Source organism: Pipistrellus kuhlii, unplaced genomic scaffold (assembly GCF_014108245.1).
Source record: "Pipistrellus kuhlii isolate mPipKuh1 unplaced genomic scaffold, mPipKuh1.p scaffold_m20_p_8, whole genome shotgun sequence".
In the NCBI taxonomy this organism is placed as follows: domain Eukaryota; kingdom Metazoa; phylum Chordata; class Mammalia; order Chiroptera; family Vespertilionidae; genus Pipistrellus; species Pipistrellus kuhlii.
The window spans coordinates 57,691,367-57,712,607 of NW_023425584.1; the positions used below are offsets into that span (position 1 = coordinate 57,691,367).

Consider the following 21,241-nt stretch of genomic DNA (forward strand, 5'->3'; position numbering starts at 1 on the left):
CATCTGCACAGGGTGGTGCCCACAACAGGGCAGCAGAACAGAAAAGGTCTAATAACTGCTTCCAGTCATCACAGACCAAACCATCGGCCTGCTGGAGGGTTAGGAAGAGGTGTTGTTTCCCAGCCGCTTCACGCTGCTCCGACCAGCAAGAGAGAAGCTGCCCGGTGAGTGCCATCCGCCTCCTCCGAAGGAAGGCGTCTGCTGCCTACCTTGCAGCCCCATCCAGAGTCCCAGATGGTGGGACAGCACACTCCCTGCCCCACACACACCCTCCATCACGTCCCCTGGCTCCCCCACACGCCCCAATTCTTGCAAAGGTGCCACCCGTTTCCTTGCTCAGAGAGCTCAATGCACTCAGCCAATGGGCATCCCAGAAGGAAGGGCAGGCCGGAAACTGCATCAGTGTGATAAAACTTCTAACACTTCGGGAAAGACAACAGTTGTGTGTGAGAGCCAACAGTAGCCAACGTGGTCATGGCTGTGTTTGGACCCAGTTCCCTTGCGTCCCAGCCGCCCAGCGTTACCTGGGCAGAGGCAGCTCCACTTCCAAGGACCCTTCAGCCGGGTCGCTGCTGTGACCTAGATCCAGCGTGGCTGAAGCACACGCTTCGTCATCACTGTCTCCAAGAGCACTGTCCGAGCTTTCGTTTCTGGGAATGTCTCCTTCAGTCCTGAGGCCGGCCACCCCGTTGGCATCCCCACAGGGGACATCGGTAGCGACGGAGATGTGGGAGTCCTGCTGTGTACACTTGCCAGACACAGGCTCTATCAAAGGTCCCTCTCCAGGCTTCCAAGTAAACCCTTTCATGTTCTCCAGTGTCCTCTGCCCAGTCCCTGCCGCACTGGCATCAGGGGCAGACGAGTCGGCAGGGGGGTCAAGGTGCCCGGCAGCATCTGTCGCAGCCTCAGTGATGAAGCATCTGTCTGCAGCGTAAGTCCTGTCAAAGTCACCTTCCTCCCCCTCGGATGGCTGATTCTGAGGACAGCAGACACTCCGCCGGAAGCCAGGCAGGAAGGAGCACCTAGAAACCTGCTGGCCCTCGGCCACGTCAGCGGCCACCCTGGGCTCCACCAAGGGACAACCTGCTGACTCTGGATGTTGCCTGCAGGCCTTGAGCCGCTCCTCCATTTTTTGAGCGCGGCTTTCAAAGTCAGACTCTGGAGATACGGAGCTCCCAATCTGGAAAGTGACCCTTTCTAAGGGAGGCTTCTCCCGGGGAGGTCTGTCCGGGCAAGGCCAGGCCCCTGACCGGTGTGGTAGTTTCTTAGGCATCTCCCCTTTCAACTCCTCACTGGCCTTCAGTCCTGCCCCCAAACCTTCCCAGCTGGAGAACCTGGAGCAGCCATCTCCTGGGGCCTTTTTTTCACTTTCTTCTTCCCCACAAAATGTGCCCTGCGGTCTCCAAGGACTGCCCAGGGCTGGGTCTTGGCAGCCCGGGCCGCAGGCCACGGAACTCTTGTTTCCTTCTGTGTCAGGTTGGGGACAAAGGTCTCTGGTGTCCTTGTCCTCTGGGGTCCCAGCCAGGCCCTCGGGTCCAGGGCTCCTTCCCTCAGCAGTCAGTGTTGCGGGCAGGATGGGGGGCAGGAGAGCAGGCTCACTTCTCACCGTGACCACCACGTACTCAGACTCCTCCACCTCTCCCCTCTCCAAGGCTGTTGTGATGTTGCTCCCATTGAACAGCTGGTCCCCTTCTCCGTGATTCCCATTCCAGGTCAGATGGTTCTCTTGCAGCTCAGAGCAGCGGAGAAAGTAGGTCAGGACGTAAAGTATGCGCTGGACCAAATCCTTCTGCTTCCCCACCACCACGGTGCGCGTCAGCCTCACCGGAGAGCCGATGGCTCCGTAGAGATCACCTGCAGAGCAAAGCGGACACAAATACAAGTAGTCAGGGGTGAGCGTGCCCTGGATATGTCGACTTTTACAAGAGAAAAGCAAATGACTTACAGACCCAAATAAAAATAGCTTCTTCACACAACTGATTGAGGGAAGTAAGTAATGCCTAGTTATGGCTGTGCTTTACTTTTGCATCTATAGTGGAGAGCTGGTCTGAAAAGGTGGGGCATGGCTGCAGCATGCTGCTCTTGTTGTAAAGGGTCAGCACTGGTCTATACAGCCTTTATAGATCTGCCTACTCAGCTCACTGGCTGGCCAACTCCACCGCCTAAGGGAGAATAAAGAGCCCTGAATATGTGACCAAGTCAAATACTGCATCTTGGAAACTAGAATGATGAGACTTTTTAAGAAGAACCCTCGGACAATAGGCCTGGAATGAAATCCAAATTCAAGGATCTCTGAAGTGCAGTGAATCAATTCAAAATACTTAATGAATGGCCTGTTCAGACTTCTTTCAATAGACACATATGCACCAAGTAAAATCAATTTGATTAACAAGAAGAAAATCACTTAGTCACGAATAATATGATTTTGAATATGAATGAAGCTGAATATTTCTATTACTTCACATGAAAATTCTGCTGGAAAAAATATGTCCCATAAGTTAAAAAATATGTCCCAAATAAGTTGATTAAAAACTGGCTAATGAACCACAGACATTTGGTTTAAAGGTAGAAGAAGGGCAAATGTGTAAATAAGCCCAACAATATAAACTTTTCATAAAAAAAATATTGCTTAAGCCCTTGCTAGGTGGCTCAGTTGGTTAGAGCTTCATCCCATACACCAAAAGGTTGCAGGTTTGATTCCCAGACAGGGCATATACCTAGATTGCAATTACAATCCCAGGCAGAGTGTCTATGGGAGGAAACAGATCGACCTCTCTCTCTCTCTCTCTTTCTCTCCCTCTCCCTCTCCATCTCCCTCTTACTCTCTCTCTCAAATCAATAAAAACATATCTTGCATGAGGATTAAAGAAATAAAAGTATTGGTCAAGTGCCTATTAAAATTATTGCATTTGATAAGTTATGTAATAGATATTTTGATAATAACGATGAAAATTACAACAAAAAGCTAACATTTACAGACTGTGCAGACATAGTGCCAAATGTTTGACATGGATTTATCTCATTATACCTCTACAGAACCAATCCTGAATTAGAAACTATTATGGAAATAATCAAAATTTTCTAATAAATCAAATCTTAAAAATATTCTAAACAAAGGAGAGATAAGATAATCCTATATAATAAAGAAGTGATATGCAAATTGCCCCTCACACCATAACACCATCACAAGATGGTGATGTGCACAGCCGGAGCAGGGCAGCGGGGGCAGGGAGCCACCGGGGTTCCAGTGGCCCTGTTGGGGCATGAGGGTCCTGGTGGCTGCTTTGCGTGGCTTCTACCAGGGTTTCTGTGGCCCTGTGTGCGCATCCCCTGGGGCCCAGCGGCCACTCTGCATGGCGTGGAGGCAGGGCATTGGGGCAGCACTCCAGGACTTGGGGCCATCTCATAGCATGCCGGCCATGCGCGGAGGGACTCCAGGACTTGGGGCAGTCCCGTAGCGCAAGGGGTAGGAGGCGAGGGGAAGGGTCCTGGGTCTCACACAATTTCATGCGACAGGTCACTAGTCCTATATAATAAAGAGGCAATATGCAAACTGACCCTCACACTGTAATGCTGTCACAAGATGGCACTGCACCCGTAACACCCATAGCACAAGATAGCTGCGCCCACAGCGGAAGCTGGGTTCCCGTAACACAAGATGGCTGCGCTCACAGTGAAGGAGGGATTCCCGTAACGAGTCATAACCAGGCTGTGTGGTGCTGGACCAGGGTGGGGGACCTGAAGCTGTGTCCCCCACCTGCCTGGCAGGGCTTGACAGGTGACCTCAGGCCGCACCCCCCACCTAGCAGGGCTTGTACTCTAAGGCAATTTTTTGAGACCAGACTGAAAAAGCTACTAATTTTAAGAGTAGATTCCTTTGTTCTCCTGAGTATAATTTTTCAAAATGAAGACGAGTTGCATAACCATGGCAATAGACTTAACATCACTGAACTGTAAGCTTAGAAATGGTTGAGATGATAAATGTTATGTTCTGTGCTTCTTTGGTAAGCACAATTTTATGTAAAATACAAACTTAAAATTAAGAAAGAGAGAGAAAATGGGAAAAGCACACAAAAAATGGGGGAAGGTGAAAAGACTGCAGGAGAAACAGAGAGCGGGCAGAGACAGAGAGAGAATGAAGCAGGGAGGGGTGCAGATAGATTGAGAGGAGAGATCAGGGAAAGGACAAATAGGGAAATAGACAAACAGGGGGACTCAGAGAATGGACACTAGAGAGGGGAGATAGTGAGGAGAGGAACAGAGAGGGGACCAATGGAAAGAAGAGAAGAACAGACAGAGGGTAAGGAGAGGAAAGCAAAGAGGAAAGAGATGGGGAGTGGAGAGGAACAAAATGGTGGAGTTTGGAGAAAAGCTCAGAGGTGAGGAAAGCAGAGAGCGTAAAGCATACATAGGAAAACACCGAGGGAGAGGGAAAGGAGATACCAAGGGAAACTAAAAGATAGAAACAGAAAGTAGAATGAGAAGGGATAGAATAAAAGAGGGGAAGAGAATGAGGTGAAAAGCTGAGGGAATTCAGCAGCATTATAAAGGGGTGGGAAAACAAAAGGTGGAAGAGGTGGGGGACATGGGAGATGGAGAAACAGAAGCAGACAAGGAGAAACTGAGAAAATTAAAAGGGAGACAAGGAGAGAAACTAATTATCTTAAAGGGACCCTTATTCATTGATTACATTATAATAAATGTGTATATGCTATGAAGTCCCCCTTAAATAGTGTTACCCTAATGCTAAGCATTGTAATTTATTGCATCTTTAGTATCATTTAGCTCAAACTAATTTCTCTTGCAAAGTATTATTTGGCTTTCCACAAATCACTGAGGTCATTGATTAAAAATAAATAAATAAAAAAGATCCACATGAAACTCCTTCAATCAGTGATGAAAGACGGTGGCTTTCCAACTTAGTATACCCATCCCAAGAAAGAAATGCATTTAGACTGCAACCTCACACTCCCTTTGAATTTACAAAACACATGCGTCACCCTGATATTTCTATTCTATTGTACTTTTTAAATGCTCTTTTGACCTACTAAGCAGCTTGCACACCCACTATCAGGTAGTTAGCCACACCTGGAAAACCTGTATGCCAAGAGCATGTGTGAGACAAAAGGGTGAAGGTTAAGCCCCTGAGCAGCAAACCCAGGAGAATGTGAAGGGCTTGTTGCTTCTAGCTTCTCTCCTCATCTCCCTGGGAATGCTGAGAAACCAGGCAGAAGAGGGAATAGCAGTGGTACTGCTACTGTTGTAATTAACTAGTTAATATTAGTCATAGAAAGAGGGCGAAGTGAGGCTAGTCATTATAAGCATGGTCACCTGGGCAGCTTCACCAGGAAGCTACTGCTTCCTGCTCCCCAGGGAACCAAGGATCCATTTTCTGCAGATCGCTGGAGGGAGGGGTCCAACAAAGGGGGAGATGGGCACATGCACAGTGAAGTTGGGGCGACCATGGGAAAGGTTCTTGCCTATCAGTCTAACCAGAGGAACAATGGATTGGCTAGAACGTGGACCCCATCAAAAGCATGCAAAATCATGAAAAGTTAAAATCCCCAGAGTTCCCACTCTCTTGTTCTTGCTCTTGTTCTTGCTCGCCTGCTTTCTCCCCATAGCCATGTGGTCTTAAGCAGCCACATGGTCCATGGTCATGCGGACCCCACACATAATGGGGTCCTGAGAACACAAAATAAGCTAGCCAGATGCTGGACTGGACTGGACTTTTATACACAGCAGAAATTCTGGGTAGTGACATTAATTGTGGCCCTGCTAAAGAAAAGATTAGACTTCTTCCATGGTGAGATGGATGAAGATGGGAACTTAGAGGAGAATTCCCTTAATTTTACATCATCAATACAGCTTTCCACAACACCCCACCTCCCATGGGGGCCTCAGGAAATTCTTTTCCTCATGGCAAACCCCTTTACCACTGGTATGATATGGCAACCCAGATGGAACCTTGAATATTGGCTCGTGGAATTCTTCCACTTTGACTAATAACAGTACTTGTCCTGCTAAGCTCTCAGATATGCCTTTAAAATAACTCAAGATAGAATCTTCTCTATTATTTAGAACCTGGATTAAAATTATACCTGCATCAGTGTTTATTCCAGGCAATTTATATTTTCCTGTTTTCTGTGATTTGGTAAACAGTCAATGAAAACATAATAATAATTAGAAATAAGCATCTTTCCCTATCAAATTATTAAAGCCTCTTGATTTTTTATAATAGAAACCTAACCATTATTTACACTTGACTTTATAAAGCTGTGGTGTGACTCTGCACCAGGGCCTTATGCCTTCCTCACACCATTCTGTCAACAGCCAGACACTGCTGCACTGTTAGGGGGAAGGGAGCATGGGAGGTTCAATTATACGCGCTCTCCTCGGAAAGGACTGTGAGCCCACAGGAAGGGACTTTGCCTTGTTAAGTTGAACAAAGGGAATTAATGGCTCACAATTAATTAAATTTCAAATGAGAAGCATGTCTAATTATAAATACATTTATCTAATTAGATGCATACTACTTAATTAGCATTGTTTTTAAATGGGTGACTTGGCAGTATGTAATCATGTTTCCTTAACATCCAGCCCTCTTCTCTTCATAGTGACCAGTTGATAATACTACCTTTCTTCAGTAACAAGAACAGTAAATAATGCTCTGCCTTCCCTAGGAAGAATCAGATGACCCAGAGTGAGTTAGGCACACTCCGAATACTTTTGTGAACTCAGTACTGATTGCTTGTATTAAATCCATTTTAACATCCTTAAATTCTTTATGAATTAATAAATTTTTTATTAATTCATTTAACATGCACCTATTATCTCCCTAACGGTGAGATAGGTATTCACATCTCATGATCCAGGGCACAAGAGCAAGACATCTTTATTACCTATAAAGTGAGGGCAATAGTAATAGATTTGAATGAGAATCTAATTAATAATATGTGTAAAAAGCACTTAAAACAGTGCTTGGCTCACAGTGACAACTCTCATCAATATTATTTTCAGTGTTAACGAAGGAGCTTTATATATAACTAATTGAATTCCCACAGCAATTAGCAACTATTTTGCCCTATTTTACAGATGAAGAGACTAAGTCAGAGAGTTTAAGTCACCTGCCCATGGACACTGGGTTTGATCTAAGCAGTTCTGGCTCAGCACTCATGCTCTTAGCCTTTACTAGTACACTTCACAGTTTCTCTCTTGCATCTGTTCTGCACACCCCCAATCAAGGACTACTCAGAGCATCCTGAAATCATCTGAATACAAATCTGCCTCCTCGGTTAGACAGCTAGTTTCTGGAGGCTAAGCAGAGCATGTTATTCAGCCCCATATCTCTGGCATCTAGCACAGGGCCTGGGAGAGAGAGAATTGCAAATTTTACTTGTCACTCTCTACATTTGATAAAAGAGCGGTTCTATAGTATAGCTCTCCTCCATATGAATCCGAAATATGCAAAATTGGTCTCATAAGTCCCAAACTCTGTACCCAACTCTGCCAGAACATTAAGATTCTTATACCATGCGTCAGCACTAAGCTTTGAGGAAATAATGCCACCAACTAATTCAAGGACGCCGTGTAGGAAAAGATAAGGTTTCTGCCTTATGCTGAAATTTAAAAGATGGTACAACTATATGTACTACTTTCTTTTTTGTCTTATCAAGCCCATCTTCTGGGGCAGTGGTTCTCGGCCAGGGGGTGTCTTCTCCCCGATACCATGGGGACACTCAGCAATGTCTGGAGAAATTGTTTATTATCAGAGCTTTGGAAGGAAAGGGGGTTTTTCAATGGCGGCTAATGATCAAAAGGTAGTGATGTTTCTAAACCTCCTACAATACACAACAGAGCTCCTCCAGCCCTAACAAAGAAGGCCCATAATGCCAAGGTTAAGAGACCGTGCTCTAGGGCACATGTGTCAAACACAAGGCCCGTGGGCCAAATCCGTCCCGCCAGGCCTTGCAATGTGGCCCGCACCGCGCTGTCATCACTGCACTCCGCAGCGTTTCCATCACAATGACAGTTTATGACTGTTCAGTAAACCATTCGGCCCGCGATTTAGGCTGGATTTTAGATTTTGGCCCCTTCTCTGATTGAGTTCGACACCCCTACTCTAGGGTGATTTGCTGTGTGTTCTGGGAGAACAAAATTACCTACAGATCTTTAAAAGAGTAGAACAAAGCTGCTAGCAGGGAATGGTGAGGAAGCTGGTAGCATGACAATTAGAAATCTGTGGGTCAATCTCCTATTTCCTGTATCACTGGAGTTAATATCAATAAAAATTCTAGTATTTTCACTATTCTGTCCCATAAAGTCTCTGAATAATCAAATCAGGTACTCACCCAGCTGTGCCCACAGAGGATTATAGGGATGTGTTTTGGCCAGCGTGTTCACCGACTGAGAGGTGCGTTTCTCTGAGAAGGCTTTAATGGGAGGGTGATCAACAGGCATGACAGTTGGTACCCAGGCCAGGTGGTAGGTTAACACTGCAGTCAGTAAGGCAGCAAAAAACCTTCGAGAAACAGAAGAAAATACAGCCAGATGAATCAACGCAGGAAGAGGCACGTCATCTACAGAACATACATTGGCCACGGAATATGCACATCACATTCCAGAGAGCTGAAGCTTACTGGTTTTTGTTGATCTGTTCAATCAGGAGCGTGAACTCCTTGAGAAAACGCTGGCAGAGCTGGTTTTTTTCCAAAGTGCTGGACATCATGGTGAGCCATACAGGTTCCGCTATCCTTGGAACAGAATATAAGTTCCAGATAGTCCCTCTATGAAAAGAGAAGGGATATACAAAACTGTCACAAATATTATTCTGAATAATCCTACATAATAAAGAGCTAATATGCTAATTAGACCGTCTGGGTGACCTTCCAGATGAAGCCGGGGCTGCGAAGGCCAGCCAGGTCTGCGAGGTGCTGTGAGGGCTGGCCGGGGCTTCGAGGGCCAAGCCCCTTGCACGAATTCCGTGCCTTGGGCCTCTAGTCTTTATGTAAAGGAATAAAGGACATAACAATAATCTGAATCTATGTAGGACTCAAGGGACTCATGCAGAATATAAAATCAGGGTCATCAAATTATGACCCACAGGCCAAATCTGACTGTCTCCTTTTTTGTAAATAAAGTTTTATTGGAACACAGTTATTTTCAGCAGTAACAAAAGTGCTTTATATATAACTAACTGAATTCCCATAGCAATCAGCAACTATTTTTGCCCTGTTTTATAGATGAAGAGACTGAGTCAGAGATGTTAAGTCACCTGTTCATGGACACTGGGTTTGATCTGAGCAGCTTTTACATGCTGGAATATACAAAACTAACAAATGTTATTTTGAATAATCCTATATAATAAAGAGCTAATATGCTAATTAGACCATCTGTATAGTCATTTACATATTGCAGCTTTTGCACAATGGCAAAGTTGACTAGCTGCAAAGCACATCCATTCTTCCCAAATCAAAATAGCTACAACATATTCTGACTTGATTTTCTAGGCTGTGTGCATAAAGGAATTGAAACACAACAGAATTCCACCTTGGCAAAAAAACAGAGCATTTGCCAAGTTAGGTAGCAATGACAAGTTACTGTCATGTGGAACTGGGATTCATTTACTAAACCTACGGTCTCCAAGTACTACTAACACATTATTTTGTCCCATTTCTGGAGGGATAGGCTGTTGAAGTAAGAACAAGACCTCTCTATGGACATTGTAAGTGAAACTTTCTGGTTCTATACTTTCACATTCTTGACCTCTGAAAAAATCGATCCTCTCATTAAACTAGCAGCCAGACTCTCAAGCACAGGCCAGCTTCTTGCAACCACAGCAGAGCAACAATCAACTTCAGATCTATCCTCGTAAACAATAGGTTTACTAATCATCAGACTGCCAGCAAAAAGCACAACTTCACACTACCTATTTCTGACATCGGTGGCTAGGTCTTAACAATCACCAGATAATGACTAACATGACTTAAGTACTTTATATATAACCCAGGACTTAAAAAAGACTAGAATTTTGCTCTAAGGAGTATAGGGTCCACCAGCATATACCTTGAGCATCACAAAAAATCTTCTAACAATAAGAACTTTAAACTTCTTTGTCCCTCAGCTACAGAGCAATATTGATTCATTAACTCCTTACTGCCTTAGAATGGGATGCCATTCCCCTCCGAGACGTTGGCTCTAAGAAATGGTGTGACAATCCCAACTCAGCAGAATCCCTCATGCTATCCAAAACAGGTTACCTTTCCACCCAGACATTAGGGACAAGGACTCTAGAAAATTAGTGTTCAGAGTACAAAGATCATCAATTAGAAACTAACAATGAAAGCGCACTATAATATAATCATATATTGTACATTCATGCCTAAACTAGACATGTGGGAGGACTGGGTATAAACCAGGCCTACCCTGGCCAGTGAGAATGTAAATCTCCCTAACATAGATACCCTCTCCATCTATGCTTTGGACAAGATCCTTGAACTCAAATTTCCACATCTGTAAAATAGGGTAATAGTGCCTACTGTAAGGGCTTTTGTGAGGATGACATGAAATAAGGAGCAGGCTTAAAAAAGACACAGGAATATTAGTTTCATCCATTCACCCTGTTAATAAACAACATCAAAGACTGTCTGTCGGCAGTAGTAAGGATTATTTGGTGCTGGGCGACTTAAATATTTTGCTCCTTTGACCTTAATTTCCATTTTAAAGGAGCTACTAAAGTGACTAAAAACTGCCAGCTCCCAATTCTTCCAAGTCATGGTCTCTACAGTACTTCTCCCTACATCCATGGCTGCCACTGCTACTCCCAAATTTGTTAGAATGACAAACTGTGAATTTACCTGAATTCTCCCAGAGCTTCCATCAGACGGCTGACATAAAACTGGACTCGAAGACTTGATTCTGCTATCTTCCTACAGGAGATCATGGCCTTCATTGAAGAGAAACACACCAGATTAGCCTCTGGCAAAGATAACCCTGTATAACTATTTACTAGGCTTTATTAATAAAAGATATCAATCAAAACACTCAAGGTAGTGATGCCTGAAGTCATCAGGAGGCAGTCATTTCCTCTCCTAAAGCCATGTGTTATCTGACATGTAATATCAATGATTTACATTCTCTAGGAAAGTGATCTGATATCTGAAAAAGAGTCTTTAAAGACTCATAATCCCTTCTCTATTTGAGTAAGATTACATTCTCATTACCTTTTCAATTGCACTCTTCAACCTGTTCATGTGAGACTCAAACAGGGGGAAGTGAGAAAAAAAGAAGTCCTGGAAATCCCTTTGGGCCTCCTCTTTCTCACACAGGGAAAAGATGATGCTTATGGCGATTTTCTTCCTCCGCACGATGGCCGGATTAGAGCTGCAGGTTTCCTCAGCCAAGCTGAATGTCTCATCAGTTGACCTGCAGAAAAGTAAGTTTGATGAGTCGCATCAGTGCATCAGACTCAAGATAAACTCTGATGTCAGAGGATGACATTCAGGTGGCTAATCCAGAACACTCAGAGTCTTAACCAGGATTTGATCTACCTCTAATACATTCTCTTCGGTAATTCTCTGTCATGAAAATATAGCTTACAACCTAATACTATTTGAACATGAAAATAAACTGAAAATAATTTCAAATGCCCTCTTGCTAGATCCTTAGTACTTTTCTCCTGGTGGAAGGGGTGTGAAATGTCTGTTCACTCAAAACATGGGCCCTTTGTTCTGGTTGACAGGCATCAACAGGTAAGAGTGTGGGAAGAGAAATGATCCCATGTGGGATTCTATGTAACCAAGGGTCATATTTAGATATTTGCTGGTAGTGGAGGCTCACTTTCCAGGCTGTTTGAATTAGATGAAGTTACTCCTGTAAATGCTCAATTGAGCCCTATGGCTGACTTAGCTCCCTCGGAAATCCCCAAACAGAGAGATCCACCTCTCTTCTGGAATAGTCAGGTTCTCAAAAACTTAACATCTTTTGAGAGACTCTACTTCTATGACAAGAGAATAATGTATCCAATAAATCCTGAATATATATTCAAATATGGGTCAACCATGTCTCTTATTTAACTATTCTGGAAAATCAGCACAACTGCCAAATAGCTATGATCAGCAAGAGAGAGAAAAAAAGTTTATTTGTTTTATCTACAAAGAAATCAAAGCCAATGACATAACATTGCAAAGGAAAGCCCCTAGCCCGGCACATGGTAGTTGTGCAATAAGTTTTCTCTTACTCACTGACTCCACCATTTAGACTCGTATCTCTGCCAAATATGGAAGGATACCATTTCCTCCTTTTTCTTTACTACAGATTACAATACAACAATTACGCTTTGCAGGACTGAGGCAGTTAGCCTCCTACTCTTGGTCTTTAAATTCTCATTTTGTGCTATACTCAATCTATAATGTGCATGTGATTTCAAGCATACCCACATTTTAAAGTACACACATACATCAAAAGTTGTATGGTCAGGAACGCTACTTTATTTTTAAAGGAAAGGAGATAGATATTTTGTTCTAACCTCAGAGAGAGAGGCTATTGTTTTTCTCGACTTCACGCAGGATCCCAGAGATGTGGGTGTGGTCGATAAGTCAGTAAAGGCTCTCACTAACAGACATGTCTCTGTAAGGACATGGTCTCCAGAGGCTGTTGTAAATGTGACACATTATGTTAAACCATCACCTGTTTTCTCTGAGAAACTCCTAGATCCTAATCATCTGCTTACCAGAAAAAAATTCTTGAGGCTCTTAGAATTTTACTTAATTTCATACAACGCTCCTTCTTTTCAAAAGTACCTGTACAATAATTTGTTTCCCTACATCAGTTTATTTCTACTCTGAACAGAAAATACTGAGCTTGTTGGATACCAATACTTCCTTGCAACCCTTTTTGTCAATCTCCTATTTCCCTTCTTATTCAAAAGCAAAATGACCACATCAGCCCATTCATCTTCAGACAATGTGGTCTTAATAATCAAATTGCAATAAACACTGAACCCCATGCAGATGTATGCAGTCTTCATCTTTACCATGTAAACAATAACTATTCCACTTCAACATAGCAGAGAGCGCCCCCTACTGAATTTCTGAGAAACTTTCATAGCTATCATAGTGTGGGGTAGGCCTTACTTGCTTGACGCATCTCTACAAGGAATTCTAAAGCAACTGAGCTTCATTCTGTAGTCTTGGATCAACCAAACAGGAATAAATCAGGTTATGTGGTATTGTAATTATATTTTTTAAATTATCCCACAAAGAAAAGATGTTTCTGAATGTTTTTTAAAACTCAGGTATGCGCCCAAATAATTTATCTTATCTTTGCCATCAGTCACCTACAGGTGAGGTACCATAGACATTTCTGCTAATGTGGAAACTGAGGCAAAGTGATTAATCAACTTGCTTTAGGAACAGAAAACCTCTTAGTGACAATATTAGATTAGAACCCAGGGTTTCTGTCTTCTAGTTTAGATTCATTTCTTGGACACTGGAAATGACCAGGGACTCCACCCCAACCTGATCCATCTGCTGGTGTTCGTGTCATCAGATGCATCATGCCAAGGAGCTCTGAGGGGAAAACCTGGGAGTAATCACATCAGACATTAGAATTTTGGGTCAAGCAAAGATTACTGCTGCCCACTTCATTTCTCTCCTTATAAAAAACTCAAAAGGAATTCTGTTGACATAAGTATTTACCAACACTCTGAGTACTTCAAGCTCATAAACAATGCCAAACTGTGATTATTTAAGTGCATCTCAGTGATCTCTACTAGATATCAAGATTGCTTAGTGTAATTGTTTATGTCAGCTTTGAACTTATACTGAACTACCAGTTAAGGATTGTGAATATCCTCACTGACTATCTTTAACTCTCTTAGGAAGAAAGGTTTGACTACTGGGAGTTTTCTCTCAAAGCCAGAGACAATCATATTTTTGGTACCCACTGTTCTTCTTTCTAGCACAAGACACTAATTTTCCCACCCACCAACCTGCCAAAGGGAGCAATCAACTGCAACATCCTTTAAATGAAAGGATCTTCACAGGATCGATACAAAATATCTACCGCACTTACAGGCCCAGTATTAATAGTACTGGGTCCAGGCCAGCTCCACAGGCATGCATCCTGGTCACATGGAGCCCTGCCTGCTCTCAGAAGGACATTAGGTTTGGTCTAATGTTCTGCAGTTGCTGTCCTGGATTCTTAATGATTTTATTACTGAGTCTGTAAGTGAAGTCTGATGGGACAATGGCGCATGTGTGTGAGCAGTAAAGATACCAGACTGCAGAGTGTGTGGTAGGCTCAAACCCCACGGCATGCAACCCAGACCATGAGTAACTGGCCTGGTGGTCAGGCACACATGCACAGGGTGCCACAAAGCCCCAACGTGGCAAGGCTGAGACCTGGGCCTAGCTTGGTGGCTGTGACGGTTGCAGCAGCAGCAGCAGCAGCAGCAGCAGTAATGGTCACGAACATGGGCGAGAGGAAGGACTTAGGCAGGGCAGTGACCCATGGTGGGAGGGCAGCTTGTCCATCATCATCAGGGTCCCATCCCCATGAACTCTGCATAAATATTTAACTCTCTGTCCTGAGCCCCAGAATAGTAAATAATCACCAAGTAAGAGCCTAGAGTGGACACCACAATGTAGCACACCAGGAAGTTATCAAAATTCTTCAAAGAGTTTATAATTTCTGGTTTTGAAAACTGCTGCAACATTATAAATGAAATACCCACAGGTATAGAAACAGAAAGTAAATGTAAAGATTGAGGCTCAGTTGGTTAGAGCATCATCCTATGCACCTAAAGGGTGAGGCAGGGGAGCAGTTAGGCATCAATCAGGCTGGCAGGGGAGTGATTAGGGTGTGATCAGGCTGGCCGGCAGAATCGGTTAGGGGCAAACAGGAAGGCAGGCAGGCAAGCACTTGGTAGCCAGCAGTCCTGGATTGTGAGAGGGATGATCCTACTGGGACCGGGCCTAAACAGGCAGTTGGACATCCCTCAACGGGTCCCAGATTGGAGAGGGTGCAGGCTGGGCTGAGGGACCCCCCCTCCATCCCGTGCACAAATTTCGTGCACCGGGCCTCTATTGTAAAACAATACTGAATGTACACTGGTAACTAAAAAATAATAAAAATCAACTGAAATGAAGGCAGAAAATAGATTGATGCCACCTCTATTCATAATCTAATTCATGACTGCTTAGTTTAAGAATTTAAGTTTTATAGGGAGAGTATGTCACAATCTTTGAGTTCATGTATTTTCACACTGGTGTCACCATAACCCAAGGAAGAGATTTATTCCACCCTCCTAATGTACAAGAGCTACATTTGGAAGGAAGCCAATGAAAACATAGAGCATACTCATTTTAAATGAACAAAATACAAAGTTTATACACGACACAACCATCTAGATATTTCCCAGTGTTTTCTAAACAGGAGATTTTTGTTGTTGTTGTTGTTCTTTTTATTTGTTCTTTCCAGAAAACTTCTAACTTGTAAACTCTCAGGCTAAACTGAAGCTCATCAGAAAGTATCAGCTCTCTTGTTCCCTTGACAATAGGTGACTTCAGTGTCCTGCCAGTCCCACCAAGCTGCCTACACCAGTCCCTTCTCAGCAAGAGGACACTTGCAGCTCACCTCCTTGGAATGATGCCATTTTCCAAACTTGTTGTCTGACTTCGAAGCCAGCGGCGCTGGTAGCTGCTAGAAGAGGACGCAGAGGAGCTTGGAGATGGGAACGGTGTAATCAAAAGGCTGCTTAGGGAGGCTGTAGGCAGGAAAGTTAAAAGTTGAAAGTTGAGGTAAATGAATACTATGTAGCTACATTAAAAAGATATATGCAAATAACCTAAATTTTTAGGTTCTACCAGTCATAGCCAGGAGGGGGAGACATACCTTCTCCCTTATTAAGACTATATACAGCAAAGAAAACACCCTTTAAAAAGAAAAACAAACAAAGTGAAATAGGGATTATAAACCTAGCAAGTGCATCAATTACCTGGCCCCAGATTACTAATGCAAAGTAATTATTACTCATTCAATTAGAGTGCAGAGTGCATATTGCTCATAAAATGGTCCACAGACTGTAACTGATTATATTGCCACCTGGTAACCAATGAAATATTTGCACAATGCTTACTTACACAGGTGTAAGTAAATTTAGGCAAGTGAGTATTTGCTCCATGAATATTTGAAATATAGGCTCCACATAATATCTCCTCTCCTGCTCCCCATCACCAAATACACGATATTTATCCCGCCTTCCCTCCCCCTCCAGTCTCTAATCTTAAATCCATTTTCTGCTTGGATTGCCTATTTGCCTCTGAGCCTTTCTCTGCTTCCTCCTGATACATAATACTAGATGCCTGCACTTGGGCGTGCAGTAAGTATGAGCTGGCATGCTGGCCCAGACTTCTCTAACAGGCAGAGAGGGACTGGTCCATCTCAGGTAGGCAAAGGGTTTCTTTCAAATCACAGTGGCTCGGAAGTGTCTAATGGTTTAGAACACATGTGTCAAACACAAGGCCCGTGGGCCAAATCCGTCCCGCCAGGCCTTGCAATGTGGCCCGCACCGCGCTGTCATCACTGCACTCCGCTGCGTTTCCATCACAATGACAGTTTATGACTGTTCAGTAAACCATTCGGCCCTCGATTTAGGCTGGATTTTAGATTTTGGCCCCTTCTCTGATTGAGTTCGATACCCCTAGTTTAGAAGAATGAAAGGAGATGAACTGTCCCCTTTTATTTCCCTAGGGCTAAGGAATTACATACTGAAATGTTAGTCAGTGGAAAAGGAAATGGGATGTTACAGATGGCTAGACAACATTTTCAGAAGTAAACCATACGGCAAAGGAAACTGACTTCAGTAATCATAGTGGACTATGCTCACTGATATTACTTGACAGGCAGTATCTCCAAATGACTATTATATTTTTATTTATGCTTTACAGACAGATGGGAATAACCTGGCTCTCTGACCTGAGTTCTTAAATATTAATACTACAGGAGTTACCAGGCTATTAGTCAATATTCAGTAAGCTAATACTGAGTGTCTATCATGTGTCAGGTGTTGTGCTAGGTACAGGATACAGTGGTGGATAAGACACACAATGTATCGGCCTGCATGAAGCTTCAAGTCTAGAAGAATACCAATGAGCTTTCCAGGCTACAACTCAAGCTTTTGCCCACAGCAGAGACCTATGAGATGCGTTGTGTGCCAGGACAGTGCCCTGAATACAACAGACACTGAATAAATAAATGTTTACTACATACACAGCACTTCTGGACTAAAGTGATACCCAGATGTGGCTGACTCCAGCAGGTGGCCTCTGTTCAAATCTGGCTTCAGCCTTGACTTAAGCCTGGACATAAATCTCCAAAATCAAATACACATTTCAAATATCACTGAGTTAGTAATTTTACTGAGAATTTTGAAATGAGATAAAATAGAGTTTTTTCCTCAAAGACACACAAAATTACTTAATAAAAAAAAATTTCCAATTAGAAATTTCTGCCCTACCTCCCACATTCTCAAAGTCTCCTATAAAATCCAGAAGGTCCTCATTCCCTACTCCCAAATATTCAAGGTCACCTGTCTTCCGCTGAGCAAATACACTTCTGTTGGCAGGTGGAGAACAGTTGAGGGGTAGTACTTGTTTTACAAACATTTTTATCCCTGCCCAGAAGCAAGACTGCTGTGATATACATAGCAATACAATTTACTCTGGAAATTAGTAAACTAAGAGCCCAAGCTCCTAGTTCAAATCCCAGCTCTGCCACTCAGCAGCTGTGATACGTGGATAGGTTACTTAACCTTTCAGCTTTCTCATCTGTAAAATGGAGACAATATAGTACCACATCTTAGTATTTTTCTTTAGAGCCGCAATCTGCTAGTGTGTTGTGAATTGTTTAGTGGATTGAAACCAACATTTAAAAATAGTTTAGAGCAGTGTTAGTATTAATTGATGATTAATTAATGATACTTTTGTTTGTTATTTATAAAGATGCTTGTTACTGGATCATAATGTGAAATGCATTTGCATATGTTACAGACAAAAAAAAAAAAAGTTTGAAAAACACTGATCTATTTCCTAAGGTTCCTGTGAGAATTAAATCAATCCATTTAAAACATTTAGCCCAGAGTCCCACATAATGAATGTTAGCTATTCACTCTTTGATGATTCATGAAAAAGGTGGACTAGTTAAGACATTTTGGAGTACTAAATTGTTATTAATGCTGATTAGATAATTATGAAAAGGAACTAGGATTTGTAAATAAAGACATGAAAAGGAAAGGCAAAAAAAAAATGAAAATAGAAGAGACTATTCCTTTTCTCATTAAAAAAATGCTAACTAAGAATGTTTATGGCATACAAATGAAATATTAAGCTAAAGTGCTGACTTAGAGCTATCCAGCATTTCCTCATCAAAAATACCTTTATACTAGAGGCCCAGTGCACAAAAATCATGCGCTGTGTGGTGTGTGTGTGTGTGTGTGTGTGTGTGTGTGTGTGTCTCAGCCAGGCCTGAGCTCTCTCGCAATCTGGGACCCCTCGGGGGATGTCTACCTGTTGGCAGACAGACATCCCTCATGCAGTCCAAGGACCCCTCACTCCTTACCACCTCTGCACATGCCTGCCTAACCCCCGCTGCGACCCTAACCCTGTCTCTGATGCTGCAAGGTCCTGCCCACCCACACCTGCTGTGCTTGCTGCCTGCTGAGCATCGTGATATTACAGCATCCTGGACAATTTGCATATCCCTCTATTATTATATAGGATTATTCAATAAGATTTTTATGGAAAAGTACTGTGGTTTATATCAATCAGACACTCTAAGAAACAATAAAGTTACAACTTTCAGATACAAAACCAGGCCTAATTTTGGCCCACAAACTACTGCCATTTTTCATGAGAAAAGAGTGGATCCAGCTATCCAATCAACATTTAGTGAATTTGATGGTTGGCGAGGCTCAGTCTGAAAGGCAGTGCAGTGCAATACAATGCCTGTGCTCTGCTGTGCAGCCTGTTCACCTGAGGAGCTTGATAAAAACAGAGCTGTGCACTGCCAGGTGGCTCAGCTGGTGGGAGTGTCGTCTCATGCATCAAAAGGTAAGGGTTCAATCCCTCGTTGGGGTACGTATGGGAGGCAACTGATCAATGTTACTCCCTCTTACATTTATATTTCTCTCTCTGTGTCTCTCTCCTTTCCTCTCTCTTTCTCAAATCAATAAAAACATATCCTAGGGTAGGGAATTAAAAAAAAACACACACACAAAAAAACAAAACACAGAGCTACACAGGCTCTGCCCAGTTGATGCAAACTCCTTTTGCTATGGGGCCTGGCATTTACTGGATACTAGAGAGTTTTTACACAGGAGGTCAGTAGGGGGCGTGCCCCCAATTAGCTCTGTGAGCTGTGTAAACAAATTTTCCGATTGGCGCCTCAATAATAAAATATGAGACTTATAAATTATCCCTAGGCTCAATTTAAGTTTTAAATGTGCTTTGTGTAAAGCTCCTTAATATTTTCAATATACTTTTCCTTGTAGAATCCGTTTATAATTAGAAAAAAATGATAATACATACATGGATTACAAAGACTTTTGCAGTTTTGTGCGCTAATCAGAAAATAAAAATTAGCCAAAATCCCATCACCAGATTACTGTTAACACTGTGTACCTGGTTAGCTTCCTATTTAAAAATTTGTGCTTTTTTCCCCCCCTACCCTCCTGTCTGAGGAGAACTCTTCAACTAGCATCCACTTAGTCCTGAAAAATGTACCATTCTGGTGGGTGATTTGATAATAGGGGAGGCTATGCATGGGGCAGAGGTGGAGAAATCTCTGTACCTTCCACTCAGTTTTGCTGTGAAACTAAAACTACTCTACAAATATAAAGCCTATTTTTTAAAATAAGGTATTTTGAAATCATAGTGGCAAACCTATAAAAGAAAAGCTAAAGCTAAAGAGCTTTAGTTTTCCACAAACTGTAAGACTGAAGAAATAAAATATCCATTCCAGTAGAATATCAAAGATCTGCCTTGAAATATGAGAAATCTGAAGAAATGAAGAAACTGAGTTCTGCCCAAGTATCAGTGCAGATTGCCAAGTCCACACACTGAAGAGAAAGAGGTGACCGTAAAGATACAAGATGGTAAAGAGGTGACAGTAAAGATACAAGACTTTTTTAGATTTGGATAGTGTGTTAGAGACAAAGACAGTGAGCAGAATAAGCCAAAGGTGCCAGTTTCCACTGATCCTTTTCCCACAAACCAAAAAAAGGACAACACCGACACAAAAGGTGTCAGATGCCTGCCACACAAGCTGTGAGGCTCCCCCTCCCCCTGCTGCTGGGGAGCCAGCTTTATGTCCTGCAGGCTCCAGGTGCCTGGGCAGGAAGCTGCACATCTCATCAGAATCTGGAGGTGATGAGGAACTGTCTCAGGTGAACTGCCCAGGAGAGATGGAAAAAGGAGTGGGAGATGACCTCCCAGCAGCTCCTTAGGGCTCCCATTCTCCTATTCTCGTGCGGAGAGCTGTGGGTAGGAGCATAAGTTATGCCGCCAAGACTGATAAATGGCAGTTCAAGCCGTTTCCCATGATGGATACACGCAAGGTCAACAGGGTGCCATGGCCCTTCTCACACACAGACAACAAACAGGAACAGTATAGTCTTGGTCTCCTGCAACTCTCTACAAAGCACTGTATCAGGCACAAATGGGATGACGTTTTGCATTATATAATGGTGACCCATGTGGTAATAAAGTGTTGGACTCCACTATTGGATGTTTGACTGCTGATAGCTTTTAAGCTTTACACTATCCCTCCTTTTACTTCCTCTCCTTCCTCTCCCCCAACCCCCGTATCTGGGGAAGCTGATGAGAAAGCCTGGATGTTCCTCCTTTGGAGCCAGGAGGAAGTTCACACCATGTGCAGGACCCCTCACCCTAGACCTACCCCCTAACCACCATAACCCCACCCCTAAGCAATCTCCTTTCCCTTTCCTGCAAGTCATTTTCTGACCAGCTTGAGAAGCCACCCTGCTCTCAGCAGAAAACCCCAGACTGTGGTAATAAACCTCACACCCTCTTGGTGTGTATGTGGTGTCATCAGTCTTGACATCCAAACCACATTCTGGGTGTGGGCTCCATCCTGTATCTGCACAGCGGCCCAAACGCATGGCCTCTTTAAACATATAATGGTTCATTTTAAAACGCCTAAATAAAAATGTTTCAAAGTACAT

At 43.1% G+C, this 21,241-nt stretch overlaps 1 protein-coding gene across 8 annotated transcripts in view; it reads right to left on the bottom strand.

Moving 5' to 3' along the window:
- Window positions 1-21,241, bottom strand: part of FNIP2 (folliculin interacting protein 2) — a 121,305-nt gene that overhangs the window by 25,834 nt on the left and 74,230 nt on the right. For all 8 annotated transcript variants that reach the window (XM_036424082.2, XM_036424076.2, XM_036424081.2 and 5 more), the window contains 6 exons: window positions 15,637-15,766; window positions 11,223-11,424; window positions 10,857-10,945; window positions 8,640-8,786; window positions 8,352-8,521; window positions 525-1,854 (listed from right to left, as the gene is read on the bottom strand). In XM_036424082.2, coding sequence (XP_036279975.1) covers window positions 525-1,854; window positions 8,352-8,521; window positions 8,640-8,786; window positions 10,857-10,945; window positions 11,223-11,424; window positions 15,637-15,766 — 2,068 coding nt within the window. The remainder of the gene's footprint in view (window positions 1-524; window positions 1,855-8,351; window positions 8,522-8,639; window positions 8,787-10,856; window positions 10,946-11,222; window positions 11,425-15,636; window positions 15,767-21,241) is intronic.